The sequence below is a fragment of the Stomoxys calcitrans genome, chromosome 4 (genome assembly GCF_963082655.1).
Source record: "Stomoxys calcitrans chromosome 4, idStoCalc2.1, whole genome shotgun sequence".
In the NCBI taxonomy this organism is placed as follows: domain Eukaryota; kingdom Metazoa; phylum Arthropoda; class Insecta; order Diptera; family Muscidae; genus Stomoxys; species Stomoxys calcitrans.
This window is the reverse complement of record NC_081555.1, coordinates 146161163-146177097: the sequence shown is the minus strand read 5'-3', so window position 1 is coordinate 146177097 and position 15935 is coordinate 146161163. Positions and strand designations below refer to the sequence as shown.

At 37.6% G+C, this 15935-nt stretch overlaps 1 protein-coding gene and 1 long non-coding RNA gene across 9 annotated transcripts in view; one reads left to right on the top strand and one right to left on the bottom strand.

The window, feature by feature from the left end:
• LOC106082675 (cytosolic carboxypeptidase Nna1) overlaps nt 1-15935 on the bottom strand; it is a 334059-nt gene that overhangs the window by 59601 nt on the left and 258523 nt on the right. For all 8 annotated transcript variants that reach the window (XM_059367893.1, XM_013245327.2, XM_013245329.2 and 5 more), the window contains 3 exons: nt 2268-2548; nt 1931-2090; nt 243-401 (listed from right to left, as the gene is read on the bottom strand). In XM_059367893.1, the coding sequence (XP_059223876.1) occupies nt 243-401; nt 1931-2090; nt 2268-2548 (600 nt within the window). The remainder of the gene's footprint in view (nt 1-242; nt 402-1930; nt 2091-2267; nt 2549-15935) is intronic.
• LOC131997249 (uncharacterized) overlaps nt 1-15935 on the top strand; it is a 258295-nt gene that overhangs the window by 63976 nt on the left and 178384 nt on the right. The window lies entirely within an intron of this gene.

Here is a 15935-nt window from a genome sequence, read left to right as displayed (position 1 = left end):
ATCTGATAAACAAATGTAATAAAATCTTGATTTATAAATTCAACAAATTTTCTCCATAAGTTTTGTACATCAACTTATGGGGAACATTTTGTGAAGTTAAAACACCTACCACAACTTGCCCCAATACACAACATTTCATTTTATTTTACATTTGGTTTTCTCCAACACAATTTTCTTAATTAAAATCTCTAACATCTTTTTTTTTTTTGATTATGGTTAGCAAACATTTGAAAAAGACTTACCTGTGTTGTAAAGTGCGTTCCTTTGCGTGATCCCAGCAGCGAACCACCAAAAGATGCTTCTATGGTATAGCTGTTTGTGATGCCCAGCATCCAGACCACAATGCGCCCCGTGCCCTCTTTGCTGCGTTGGATTTTAAATTTACAATTTTCAAAGGAAAACTGTAATGGCGAGGGAGAAAGAAAATAACACAGAGAAAATGGAAAAAAATCACATATCATCATTGATTTTCAATGTGGAAAAGAAAACCTAAACTTAACAAGTTGAAGAAATCTGTTAAACTTTTGTTATAACTCCTGCGGACTAATTAAAATTGTTTGAAGCACAAAAGAACAGAAACTTGAATTGGCACTGAATGAAGAGAAGATGCTTCAGGCACACATCCTTGAGTATAAAGGAAAGAACATCCATAGCATATGTGCGTAAGAACGAATGAAGAACTTATGAATAGGGTTGCCAACGCAAAAAAATGGAAACATTAATTTTATTCCGAAATTTTTTCAAAAAATGTTTATACCTGAAATTTTGCCAATTTTGTTTTAGGAAATTTTTTCAATATTTTTTCCTAATGGATATTATGTCAAGATTCAAGATTTTTGAAATTTTGGAAAAACAACTAACATTTAAAGGAAATTTTTTCAAAATTTATGTTTTTTTATAAAATTTTTTCAAAATAGTATTTTTATAGGAAGTTAGCTGAAGCCTTTATCTGAATTCGTTATGATCTTTATTGGTCTATATAATCGCTCAGAGGGTTTAGGGTCATTTAAGTTTGGATGTTAGATGTACGCCATTCTTAAAATACTTTCTTTGAGCCCGACATTCTCATATGGATTTTGATAGTGAAAAGGTCCCCAGAGTATTGGAGAGGTTGGTATGGACCTCCAGAAACGTGGTCCCGAAAGTGGGTATCAATTTCGTGCTCTACTCCAACATATCTTTCATTTGATTGCCATGGTTGGTAAATATGTATGTCCGATTTAGGGATGTATTGGCGGGTGCGGTGGTCCCCTGAACAAATATCCCCCCCTGAACCGATATCAGGTCTTGACTTCTTTAGCCTCTAGAGGGCGCAATTTTTATCAGATTTGGCTGAAATTTTGCACCAACGGTTTTATTTTGACTTCCAATAACTCTGCCGAGTACGGTTTATAACCTGATATAAACCGATCTCAGATCTTGACTTTTTGAGTCGATACAGGGCGCAATTGTTATCCGATTTGGCTGAAATTTTGCATGAAATTGCAGTGATATGGCACTGCAAAATTTCATTTATATAAGAAATTTTGTCAAAATTTCATTACTATAGACACTTTTGTCAAAATTGTATTTTTGTAAGAAATTTTGTCAAAATTTAATTTTTATGGAAAATTGTGTCAACATTTCATTTCCATAAGAAAATTTTGTCCGAATCCAGATTTATCAAAATTTTTTTATTATGTTGCAAATTTTGTCAACATATTATTTCTATATTACATATGATGGCAACCCTGCTCATAAGATTATGTGTACACTTGCTTCTACTCTTCATCTTCAGTGGAACTTCAGCTCATTATCCATGTCATTTTCAGTTGGCCTTTTGGAATCACACATCTCGGGGCACTCATCTTGCTTTTTTTCTTTTTACCCATTTAATGAACCATCTTCCTTCTGCCCGGTGTAGGTTTTTTGTCCCCGTTTGGATACTCACCTTATCTGCTACGTTTTTGTGTAACATGAGTGGAAAAACTTGTTCGGTAAGCTTCTTTTCCGGGTTACGTTTATTCTCACAGCCATAAATGAAAATGTTGTGCCGGCGAGAGTGTGCGTGCATATCACAGTACATGGAAACGCCACATTCATCAATCAGTCTGTAAGAAAAAAATACAAAAAAACAGAAAACACACATAAACACACTCACATTTACACACATACGCATACAAAGTAAAGGACGAAATTGGCAAAGAAAGTCGATTTTAGTTAGACATAAGGTCAGCTATTCAATTGCATTTGTGCACCTTTTAGATTGGGGAAGTAGCACTGCTTACCTTTTAATTAAAGCTTTGGTATACCATATGGATGGATAGGTTTCACGTATAACCGTGCGATATTGACGATTCAAATCTTTGCCAGTCAGCGAGTTACGTGAGTTGCCCACTATGACACCGTCTGGATTGAGCATCGGTATCAGTTTGAAGATGAATTTGTGACGCAAACGTTTGGCCACCGACGAATCGCCCGTTATGAAATCCATCAAACCCTTCATCATCCATGACGATGGTGTTTCGCTTGGATGAACACGTGCCGATATGACGATGGATTTTTTTCGCTGCAATGGCAAAAAAGAAGCACAAGGATAAAAACGTTGCAAAATCAAGAAAAATGTAAGGATTGCAAAATTCGTCGAGATTTGTTTCTTTTTTTTCAGTTATCCCATTTGAATGGTTTTTGTGGAATTTTCGCTGGGGTCGTTGAGATTTTGTGTAAAGTTACACTGAGAAAAATATGTCTTAAAATAATATTAAAAAGAACTTCTCAAGCTAATTTTTGATCAGAATTGCACCTATTGTAATTAAGCCCATATCGGATGTAGAATATGTAAAAGGGCCATTATGATTTTTACAAAGCGAAAAGCTTTTGTCTTGATACAAAAATGGAACCTGCTCAAAACATGATGGCAAGCAAACAAGGCGAATTGTACCTTCCTTGTAGGAATTCAGAGAAAGACAGACGGATATACAGTCAGTTGGATAAGCAGATGGACAGTAATAAAGAGACGGATGAATAGATAGGTGGAGAGACAACTAAAAGGATAGAGGTGCAAGCAGATGGACAGACAAGATAGACAAACGGACAGACAAATGGATAGGAAGACGGACAGACAAATGGATAGGCAGACGGATAGACGGACAGACGGATAGACAGATGGACAGACAGACGGACAGACAAATGGATAGGCAGACGGACAGATAGAAAAACAGAAAGACAGACAGACAGATGGACAGACAGATAGACGGACAGACAAATGGATAGGCAGACGGACAGACAGACAAACAGAAAGACGGGTAGACAGACAGACAAACAGAAAGACGGATAGACAGACAGACAGACGGGTAGACAGACAGACGGGTAGACAGACAGACGGGTAGACAGACGTACAGACAGAAAGACTAATGGACGGACGGACAGACCGAAAGATGAACCGACAGACTCTGTAGGGTATTAAATATTAAGTGGAATTTGAAGTAATTTCAAAATATAGTTCTCAAATTGCTAGAAAATTTAAAAATGCAATCAAAATGAACCATTTTTCAATAAAACGATGACACATATCTGTCGCTTTTGGAAAAACTTCACAGTATGGTCCTCAAATTGCAAAGAAAATTAAGTTGGCATTCCAAAGAACCACTTTTCAATTAAAATATGCTGTATTTATTTGGGCAAATAAAGCTTTGTTTTACAATTTTATGAAAAATCCTTTTTTTTATTCCCTATTGGATGGTTTACTAGCCTTTATTTCTCTCAGTGTAGCTATGTATTCTGATATAGTCTCGCTTTTTTTCTCTCGATATAAAACGGCAAAAAACCCAAGCCGCGAAAATTTCCAAGATCTACATTTTCAGCAAATGCCATTCAAGTTTAGGGTGTTATTCCCATGCATTTCTAGAGAGCAGAATGTTGATATGGGCGCTTTTATTGAATTTAAGTGAACAGTTGCAGATTGAAAAGATTCGATTAAGCTGTGTGAAAAACTGCTGGAGACAGGTTCTATGAAAATAAAATGTTTAAAAAAGTTTGAATGGAAATATTTATAAAATTTTCTATGAAAAGAAATTGACAAAACTTTTTACAGAAAAAAAGTTTTTCAAGTTTTATGCCTGTTAGGGCGAAGATCATTAATGACTTTCCCTTTCCATGTGCATCTTTGATCATTGAGCTTGTCTCGAAAGATAAACAAACCAAAATTGAAAATAAATTTTGATAAAATTTTCTATAGTAATAAAATTCTAATAAAAATTTCTACAGAAATAAAATGTTGACAACATTTTTCTATAGAAAAATAAAAAGTTTCTGTGAACAAGTTTTTTTTTGCAAACAATTTTTAATGAAAATTACTCTAAACAAAATTTTAACAAAAAATTATAAAACTTTGGATACCCATCACCTAAGTTATAAAGGGTGATTTTTAAGCTATTATTTTTTTGGCAACACTGGTTTATACAACTCACGCACGTTTCGTGTTTGTTTCTTCAGTTTGGTCTTTAATTTAACCATTAATCGTCTTACAATCAAACAACGCTTGCAAATTATTGAATTTTATTATTAAAAAAATGCTCTGTTTGAAAGTTCATCGCTCGTTTTTTCCATTGAGCGACGAAGCTCATTTTTGGATCAATGGTTACGTAAATAAGCAGAATTGTCGATTTTAGAGTGAAGATCAACCAGAAGCATTGCAAGAGCTACCAATGCTTACTATACTAGTTTGGTGCGGTTTATGGGCTGGTGGCATCATTGGACCGTACTTCTTCAAAGATGATGCGAGTCGTAACGTAACTGTGAATAGTGAGCGCTATCGTGAGATGATATTTAACTTTTTTTTTGCTCAAAATGCAAGAGCTAGACTTGCATGACATATGGTTTCAACATGACGGTTTCACATGCCACACAGCATGCGTAACAATGGACTTATTAATATGCGCGTTCGGTGTACATTTTATTTCACGTTCGGTTCCGGTAATTGGCCGTCTAGATCGTACTATTGAACGCCTTTAGACTATTTTTTGTGGGGCTATGTTAAAGCTCATGTCTAAACAGACAAGCCCGCTTCAATTGACGCATTGGAAGACAACAGTGAAGCATTTATTCGTTAGATAACGGCCGAAATTTTTGAAAGGGACTGCATGCCGAAATTGGACTAACCGGATGGACTATTTGAGGCGAGGTCACGATCAACATTTGCATGAAATAATCTTCAAACATTAAATTATATGGACCGTATTATCGATTCAGATAATGAATTAATTTTTCTGAATTTAATGTGTTTTTTTTTTGAAAAACTTTCCAATAGCTCTTAAGAAATCACCCTTTATATATTAAACACATCTTCGGTTCGGTGAAAAAGGACTATTCATCAACCTTTAGCGGATATGCCAAAATATATTCCTATCTTAGAGGATCTAACTCACCTCACAGCTCTAAAATTCAGTGAAATCGGGTATTAAAATAAACCATTTATGTTTGAAAGATCGGAGTATATGGTAGCTAAATCGAAATATGATCATGACTAATAAATGCTGCTTGTATGGGCCTTACCCCTTAAATCGGGAGATCGGACTATATTGAAGGTATATCAAAATATTTCCCAAAACAATATTCGAGAACAAGTTTGCCCCTGCTGCGTAATGGAATGTTCATAAGTAAATTTGCAAGACATATTCGTTATCGATGTCGTGGGTCATAAGACAACTCAAAATTGTATCTTTTTTTTTGCAAATTTTGCTCATGTACATTTCACTAAGGAATCGGAGCAAACTTCTCACATATCACTAAGTGCAGTCCGATTCAAGTTTAAGCTCAATGATAAGGGGCCTCCCTTTTATAGCCGAGTCCGAACGGCGTGCGTGCCGCAGAGCGATACCTCTTTGGGAAGAAGTTTTACATGGCAAAATACCTCACAGTGGTACTCGCAGACGAGCGTGATGGGATTTGTTACACGGACCCCACTAACCCCAGAATCAGTGAGCTGAATCTGGAAATTCAGAGGGTACTCAACGAACATTAGCGAAATTTGTGGTTGGAACACATGAAGCGATATAACTTAGGTACCGTAACTCGGAGAACAACCTAGCGCACCTCTTTGGATCGGTCACGGTTACGTCGCCAAAAGTGACTGTCGTCCCGTCTACCTGTGTTCGAGAGAGCTTTAACAGTAGATCACATTAAGGCAAGTTGTGGTTTACTGTTAAGTCACTCTCGAACCCCGGTAGACGGAACGACAGGACCTCAGTCACTTTTGGCGACGTAACCGTGACCGATCCGAAGAAGTGCGCCAGGCTGTTGAACCCTCAATTTATTGCGCATTCCGAGAGTGACAGGGCTAGGGGTGAGCCATTCATCGTACCAGTGGTCTCCGAGCCGAAGAACAAAAATGAAAATTTTGCCCATGAACTCTATGATAAGGGGTCTCTTTTTATAGCCAAGTCCGAACGGCGTGCCGCAGAGCGATACCTCTTTGGGAAGAAGTTTTTACAGTATCTCATAAATGTCGCCAGCATTAGGAGTGGATAATCACCCCTGAAAATTTTTTTCTAATGGTCTCGCCAGGACTCGAACCCGAGCGTTTAGCATCATATGTTAACATCTAAACTACGGTGGCCTCCAACTCATTGTGCCAAGTTTCGATGAAATCTGGTAATAAATGTGGCTTTTTTGGATCTTAAAACATACATCGGAAGATCGGTCTATATGAAGACTATTTGAAGATATTGTCCGATCCAGACCATATTCGATACAGAACTCGAGGTTACTAAGGCAACTCGCTGTGCCCAATTTTCAGCGAAATCGGGTAATAAATGCGGCTTCTATGGGCCTTAGACCTTAAATCGGGAGATCGGTCTATGGGGGGCTATAACAAGATATTCTTCGATCTAAACCATATTCTATACCGATGTCGAGGGTCCTAAGACTACTCACAGTGCCAACTAACAACTCACAGTACGAAATCGGGTAACAAATGCGGCATCTATAAGCCTTAGGGGAGAGACTTTATTAAGATATTGTCCGATTTGAAGCATATTCGATAACGAAGTCAAGGGTCGGTCCTAAGACAATTCATTGTGATTAAGACAAATTCGATATAGCCCATTCTCGTACTCATGATGCCAAATTTCAGCGAAATCGTATAGTAATTGAGGCTTTCATGAATCTTAGACCTTATATCGGTAGATCGCTCTGTGTGGGGACTATTTCGAGATATTGTCCGATCCAGATCTATTCGATACCGAACTCGAGGGTCCTAAGACAACTCGCTATGACCAATTTTCAGCGAAATCGGGTAAAAAATGCGGCTTCTATGAGCTTTAGACCTTAAATCGGGAGATCGGTGGTGGGGGACTATATCACTGCAATTTCATGTAAAATTTCAGCCAAATCGGATAACAATTGCGCCCTCAATCGGCTCAAAAAGTCAAGATCTGAGATCGGTTTATGTCAGGTTATGAACCGATTTGGACTATACTCGGCAGAGTTATTTGAGTTATCAAAATAAAACCCAAAATTTCAGCCAAATCAGATAAGAATTGCGCCCTCTAGTGGCTCAAGAAGTCAAGACCCGATATCGGTTTATATGGCAGCTATACCAAAACATGAACCGATTTGGCCCATTTACAATCTCAATCTACCTGCACTAATAACAAGTATTTTGTGCAAAATTTCAAGCTCCTAGCTTTACTCCTTCGAAGGTAGCGTGCGGGCATGGTATGGTAACCCAAACACACAAAATTGGTATAAAAGGGTCAAATAACCGTGGGGGATGCCCTACCGCAAAACCCACCTAAACGGACATGTTTGCCGACTGGGACAGTTTGACAAAATTGTTTATAGAAATAAAAGATCTCGGGTGTGGGTGGTGCGATTTAAGCAAAATTTTGTGTTCTCTCTTATAGTAACCAAAAAAACATAAAATTGGTATAATTTCGGATGGAGTGTTTGGGGGGCCGCCCCTCCCCAAAAACATCCCCCAAATATGAAAAATGTTCAACCATAACAATATGGGGCTCAAATGAAAGGTGTTTGGGAGTAAAGCAAGAATCTGATATCAATATTCGGAAAAGTGTCTATGGGGCCACCCCACCCCCATAACATTATCTATATTGGAAGTATTAGCTGACCATTGCAATATGGGGCTCAAATAAGTGTTATTTTAGAGTAGAACACGAATCTGATATATATTTTCAAGCCCAAGTCACTGAGTGGCCGCCCCATCCCCCAAAACATCCCCAAACTGGGCAAGTTTCCCGACTATGGAAATATGGGACTCAAATGAAAAGTATATGGGAGTAGAGCACGAATCTGACATCAATAAGGGGTTTAATAAAAGTTATTTGAGATTAGAAAACGAATTTGATGTCCAATTGCGAGGCCAATGGCAATATAGGGTTCAAATAAATGATGTATAGATACATGAGAATAGAGAACAATGCTGATATATTTTCAGGGCTTAGTGTTTAGTGGACCACCCCACTCCCCAAAACACCCCTAAATCGGACATATTTACCGACCATTTCAATGTGGGGCTCAAATGAAAGGTACTGGGGAGTAAAGCACGAAATTGATGCACTCATGCGGATCAATTTTCAGGGGGTCTAGCTCTTTCCCAAAAGAAGAGCACTATGCTGATATTTTTTTCAGGGCCAAGTTCAGTTTTCTATCTCTGTACTCGACATTTTATCTTACATTTTCCTAGAATAACACCCCATATCTTCGGTTAGCCAATATTTATGCTTTCTAAAGCCATCGCAGCCATATTCCTTTGCAATGTTTAAGAGCAATTCCTATGGTTATTATCGACACACACATGGAAAACATGCCTTGACTTGAGAACATTGTTTAATGTCATTCCGTGACACACTTCATTTGATTTAATTTCTCAAATTGAATTCATTCAACTAACCGATGTTAACACTTCATTGGGTTTAATTAAAAGCCTTTCAGGCAACGCCCTCCCATGCCACATTATCATTTGTTGCAGCAGCAATCTTCTCCCATGACAATTTTCCGATCCCTATCCTATCCGGCCATAACATGGCAATACATGTAGACTATTTTTTTGTTGTTGTTGCTGTTGTTCCTTCCCCTCTAATTAAACCATACATTCAAATGAGTGAGCGCGCCAAGACTAAAAAGAATTGGAGTCACCATAAACTATGGGACAATAGTGGAACAGCAACATTTTACCCTCCCCTTGTTACATGGCCCATTGTAGCCAACAGCGATAGCAACATCGACAACTGCGACAATATTCTAATGAGTTTCCACAAATTATGCTGCAATTTATAAAAGACCAAGCAGCACAAAGCAGCAATGGGGTATCCACAGGAAGGCAAAATATCATGAAACGAACTTTATGCCATAAGGATGGAAAATTTTAGGGTCTTGTGGCTCTGTTGTGGCATAGTAGCAAAAGCGTTCAATGAGACCTCCTGCCTATGACTCGAGGGATTGGACCTTTGTGGTTATGGCAAAGAAAAAAAGAACGTTGGTGTTATAAAGGACGTTGTTCTTTTTCTTTCATGGCTTTAATAGATGCTATGTTTGGCGATTCTACCCCTCCAAGCATGCCGAATAGAATACACCAACCAATGAGGCAGAAAATGCAGGTGTTGTTCACACAGAAGTTGGCCTTAAAAAAGGACCAAATAGTATGTGTACAGTGGAAAAAAAATTGGCCTCCTGTGATAAGAATATGTAACATTTTTATAGATAGTAGCCCATAATTAATGAGTGCTAAAATTTATTATGCTTTTAGGTCGGTTAACTAAATGGCCCCAAAGGGTTTGTAAAGAGTGGCAGTACTCTTGATTCAATGAGTATGAAAAAGTTAAATTTAATCAAGTGCCGGAGGCTTGAAGAACTAAATACAAGGATTGGGCGTGGTAAACCAGCAGAATAGGAGAAAGACAATAGATTTTTGACATATGTCAAATATTTGATGCCTGGCTCTCCAGGTTTCGGCGAGAACAAGCAAAAAGGCATTAAGTTCGGCCGGGCCCATCTTTGGATACCCACCACCTCGGGTATATATGTGAATCTCATTTCGTCACAATCCGGTGAAAATTGGATAACTTAAGCACTCAAATTCGGCACGGACATTGAGTGGTCCAATATATATGTCACTATTCAATTTTGTAGAACAAAATATTGGTCTCTTTGGCAGATATATCCAATTATAAACCGATTTGAACCATATTAAGGTCGGATATTGTGAGGCTCAGATAAACTCACTGTTTCAAATTTCAGCGAAATCTGGTAATAAATAAAGCTTTTATGGGCTTTTGTCCCCTTATCGGCAGATCGGTCTATATGGCAGCTATATTTAAATATAGTCCGATCTGAACTATATTTAGGTCAAATGTCGGGAGGGTTAAAAATACATCACCGTTGCAAATTTCAGCGAAATCGGGTAATAAATAAAGCTTTTATGGGCTTCAGTCCCTTTATCGGGAGATCGGTTTATATGACAGCTATATCTAAATATAGTCCGATCTGAACTATATTTAGGTCAGATGTCGGGAGGGTTAAAAATAACCCACTGTTGCAAATTTCAGCGAAATCGGGTAATAAATGAAGCTTTTGTGGTCTTCAGACCCTTTATCGGGAGATCGGTTTATATGACAGCTATATCTAAATATAGTCCGATATGGACCATATTTGGGTCAGATTTCGGGAGGCTTAAAATAACCCACTTTTGCAAATTTCAGCGAAATGGGGTAATAAATAAAGCTTTTAAGTTCCTCAGACCCTTTATCGGGAGATCGGTCTATATGGTAGCTATATCTAAATATAGTCCAATCTGAACCATATTTACGTCAGATGTCGGGAGACCTAAAACTACTCACTGTTTCAAATTTCAGCGAAATCGGATGAAGAATAAAGCATTCATGGGCATTAGACCCTTTATCGGAAAATCGGTCTATATAGCAGCTATATCCAAATATGGTCCGATTTGGCCCGTTCAAGAACTTAACCAGCGTGCATCAAAAAGACGTTTCTGGGCCAAATTTCAGCTCAATTTCTTAATTTTTGAAGGCTCTAGAGTGATTACAACAGACGGATGGACAAACGGATAGACGGACAGACTGGCAGACGGACAGACACACGGACATCGTTAAGTCGTCTTAGAATTTTACGACGATCCGAAATATATATATACTTTGTAGGGTTGGAAATTGATATTTCGATGTGTTGCAAATGGAATGACTAAATGAATATACCCCCTATCCTACGGTGGTGGGTATAAAAAAAATGTTCAGCGGTGATTATCCCCTCCTAATTCTGGTGACATTTGTGTGGTACTTTAAAAACTTTTCTCCAAAGAGGTGTCGCACTGCGGCTCGCCGTTCGGACTCGGTAAAGGAAGGAAGTCCCTTATCATTGAATTTGAACTTGGACCGGACAGCATTTATTAATATGTGAGAAGTTTGTTTAAAGTCTAATTTTTGTGTGAAATATTGCCAAATAATTTTTTTTACTTTTATACCCTCTACCAAAAGCTAGCCGCTTGAAATTTAGCACAAATACTTCTTATAGGTGTAGGTCGGTTGGGATTGTAAATGGGCCATATCGGTGCATATCGGTTCGATATAGCTGCCACATAAACCGATCTTGCATCTTGACTTCTTGAGCCACTAGATGACGCAATTCTTATACGATTTGGCTGAAATTTTGCATGACGTGTTATGATTTCCAACAACTGTGCCAAATATGACTCAAATCGTTCCATAACCTGATATAGCTGTCATTTAAACCGATCTGGAGTCTTGACTTCTTGAGCCTCTAAAGGACCCAATTCCATTCCGATTTGGCTGAAATTTTGAACGACGTGTTTTGCTATGACTTTCAAAAACTGTGCCAAATATGGTTCAAAATAGTTTATAACCTGATATAGCTGCCATATAAACCGATCTGGGATCTTGACTTCTTGAGCCTCTAGAGGTCGCTATTATTATCCGATTTGTCTGAAATTTGGTACAGCGGATCCTTTCATGACCATCAACATACGTGTTTATTATGGTCTGAATCGGTCTACAGCCTGATTCAGCTCCCGTAGAAACTGAAACTGGACCATAACTTGATATCGCTTTAATAGCAGAGAAATCTTTTCTTTTATCCTTTTTTGCCTAAGAAGAAATGAGATACGGAAAAGAACTCTACAAATGCGATCCATGGGTATAGATGGAGGGTATATAAGATTCGCCCCGGCCGATGTTAGCACGCTTTTTCCTGTTTAATAATAAATTTAGCCACAATTTTATTTTAATATAATAAATTTCCAAAAATTGTATTTGTATAGAAATGTTTGCCACTTTTTTTTCTAAACAATGTTTTTTTTCAAATTTTTGTTTTTAGACATTTTGTCTTTGTTATATTCACCACCGAAGACTATAGAACACCACAGAAGGTATTCTATTGTCTCTTCTTCTTCGATGTCCTCAAAAGTCGTTGCTGGCAACCTTCAGTCTGTCAGCATGTTTTCCGATTAGACAGTGACCTGTTATGAGGGACACAATGACTGAGACGTCTGTTCTAGCCAATGACAGCAAAGCAGTAGACCTCTTCAAGTCTATATTAGGCCACATAGTTTTAGAATACTCACAGCGCCTTCTTTGTGACCATCTATCATTCGTTGGCCTTCGGGCCTGGTCCTGAAAACTTAGCTTACATGTCGCTAAAGGCATACCCAAGATTTCAGTATCCCTGGAATGTGTAATGTAGTTCCTAGTCTCGCAAGCTCGTCTGCTTTAGAGTTCTCTTTGATATCTCTGTGGCCCGGCACCCAGATCAGGTAAATTTTGAACTGCTCAGCCATCTCGTTGAGAGATCTGCGGCAGTCGAGGTCGGTTTCTGTGTTCAGAAATATATTCTCCGGGGATTTAATGGCTACCTGGCTGTCTGAGAAGATATTTATGCCAATCGTCGTAATAACATTATATCTAAGCCATTCCACCAATTCCTTAATTGCAAGGATCTCCGCTTGATACACAATGCAGTGGTCGGTTAACCTTTTCGATATGACCAGTTCCAGACCTTTAGAGTACACCCCAAAGCCCACCTGGTCGTTTAGTTTGAAACCATCCGTATAGAAGTCTATGTAACTTCTGTTACCAGGGGATATCGTAGTTCCAATCGGTTCTATCAGGAATAGTGGTACAGTAATTTTTATCAAAAAGCGGCTCAGGTAGGGTGTAATCCACACTGAATAGAACATCGCTTATTGTATCAAGGATAACACAGTGTCCGTAGTCGCCACATCACCAATGAGAAAGCTCCCGTAACCTCACGGCAGTGGTCGCTGCAATTTGGGTAGCTAAAATGTTCAGAGGCATAAGATGTAGCATTAAATTCAGGGCATCAGATGGTGTCGTCCTCAGTGCGGCTGTGATGCACAAAGAAACCATCCTTTGGATCCGGTTAAGTATTGGGCAGTAGGTGGATTTTTGAAGCGCCGTCCACCAGACCACAACGCTATATAGCATTATAGGTCTGACAACTGCACTATATACCCAATGCATGACACGCGGTCTAAATCCCCAACTTTTTATTTTTATGGAAAATGCCCGAAAAATCGATAAACAAATAATTTGTCGATATTAAAAACACTAAAATTCTAAATTTTGGAAATATTATAAAACTTTTGGCATTTTTTTTTAATTTTGTTTTCGTAAAAAATTGTGTTAAAATTTTATTTTTATAAAAAATTATATCAAAATTAAATTACATTTAATTTGTCTAAAAATTTATTTTATTGAATTTGTTGTGCGTTCTTCCTCCTGTCTTAATGTCTTATCCTTAATGTTGGTAATTGATTCAATTGAGAAAAATGAACACATGAATGTTTGGGTTGAAATTTCAAAAGCCTAATGATGATAGTGGTGCTGGAAGATTTTTTTTCTTTTGAAAAGCACCAATTACCAATGATTTCTCTCTTCAAAGCCAAACATGCAAGTGGGTGAAATCAAAAACTTCTCATCTTCCTCGTAATTTTATCTTAGTTTTTGGTTCATCATAAACTTAGGGAATACGTGTTTGTACCTTCTACTGTGAGGTTGGATGCCTTTTTTGTGAATAACAAAACTTTTAGTTTTTCCAGGGCCCAGAGTAGAGAACTTTGAAAAGTTTTCTTTGGAATTTACCCAAAAAGTCTTTGACTAAAAATATTCAGGATATTTGCAGTCATGTGAAAACTTCATTGAAAATTTCTGCTCAAAAACGGATGAATTAATGAAAAGTTGAGTGGGGAATTAAGGCGCCATGAAATGCCACTAAAACTTTGGCTACGAATAATTGACTTTTGTGCCTTGGCATCAATGATTATGTATTCGAATTGTGTGCCGACAGGGCCAACATTATTTGCAACGTTTATTGGTTTGTTAACACAAAACTTTCACTAGAACAAAAGAAGAAGAAGGACGATGAAGGATGCTAATAGTCATCTGAGATTGCAATGAATGAATGAAAAGCTGTGTTGTTAGTGGGGGAAGAGGGGACAGGCAATAAACATGCTTCAAGTGCTAAATACCCCCAATGGCTAATTAACAATTAATTATCGCAGCAAAAGGTTTGTTTAAATATTTCAAGCACGAAATGACGTTGAAATGTGTACTTTAAATATTAGCCCCAAATGAAATGGCTCTTTGGGGAATGGATTTCTGTGCTCAAAATATCAACGTCCACCTTGTTTATATTTTGAGGACAGAGATGAAAAGGGAGGAAAGTTTTTTCTTTGGGGAAAAAAAGAAAATGAGTGACATTTTACTTAAAGAGACTAGAAAAATAAAAAGAAGATTTTTTTAGGGAAAGTGACAATTTAAGAGAGACAATTTAAGAAAAGGAAAATGTTTCACCCCGGGTAAAAGGTAATACAAAAAATTATTTTATAACAATTTAAGATATTCGTTAGAAAAACTTTTTTTATTAGTTAGTTTTATTTTTTTTAATTATTTTCTTCTTAAATTAAAAAGTTTTGTTTCAACACCCAGAGAAAAGTCAATACCAAACTTGCTCATTTCAGTGCCATACGGTATTGATAGTAAAGCAAAACCGTATGGTAGAAAAACAATACCGGATTGGTATGGATTAAACATAAAATAATTAATACCGTTTGGTACTAGCCTTATTACCGAACTGGTGTTGGTTTTAATACCAATCTATTATTGGTTTTAGCACCATACCGTTATTAATTTTAGTACCAAACCGTTATGGATTATTCCACCACCTATGATGAACAAAAAAAAATCATAGAAAATAATTTTATTTCCATTATTTATATTAATAATTACAAATAGTAATGTCACACCGACATTACCAACCTCAATTCTTTGTATTCAGCAATTGATTCCATATCCTTTGATTCCCAGAGCATTGTTTTCCCCACAAGCGGCTATTATGTTTTTTAATGGATAATGTCCTAAGAATTTGTACTATTTCCATTTTCAGCGCTTTCGAGTATTTGAACAGGTTCTTACGCACTCAAATTGTATTAAAACTTTTTATACCCACTAATCTAGTCATCTCGAAATATTGATCTAGGATCCCACAAGGTATATATATTCTTGATCGTTTCGACATCCTGAGTCGACCTAGCCATGTCCGTCCGTCTGTCTGTTGAAATCACGATAACGGTCGAACCCGTAAAGCTAGCCGCTTGAAATTTTGCACAGATACTTAAAATCGATGTAGGTCGTAGGGGATTGCAAATGGGCACCTTACAAGCCACAATTTTTGTCAGATTTTGCTGAAATTTTGCACGTGGTGTTCTGTTATGACTTCCAACAACTGTGCCAAGTACCTTCCAAATCGGTCAAGAACCTGATATAGCTTCCATATAAACCGACCTCCCGGTTTGATTTTTTGAGCCACTGAAAACCTCATTTTTCATCTGATTTGGCTGAAATTGTGTACATGGTGTTCTGTTATGACTTCCAATAACTGTGCCAAGT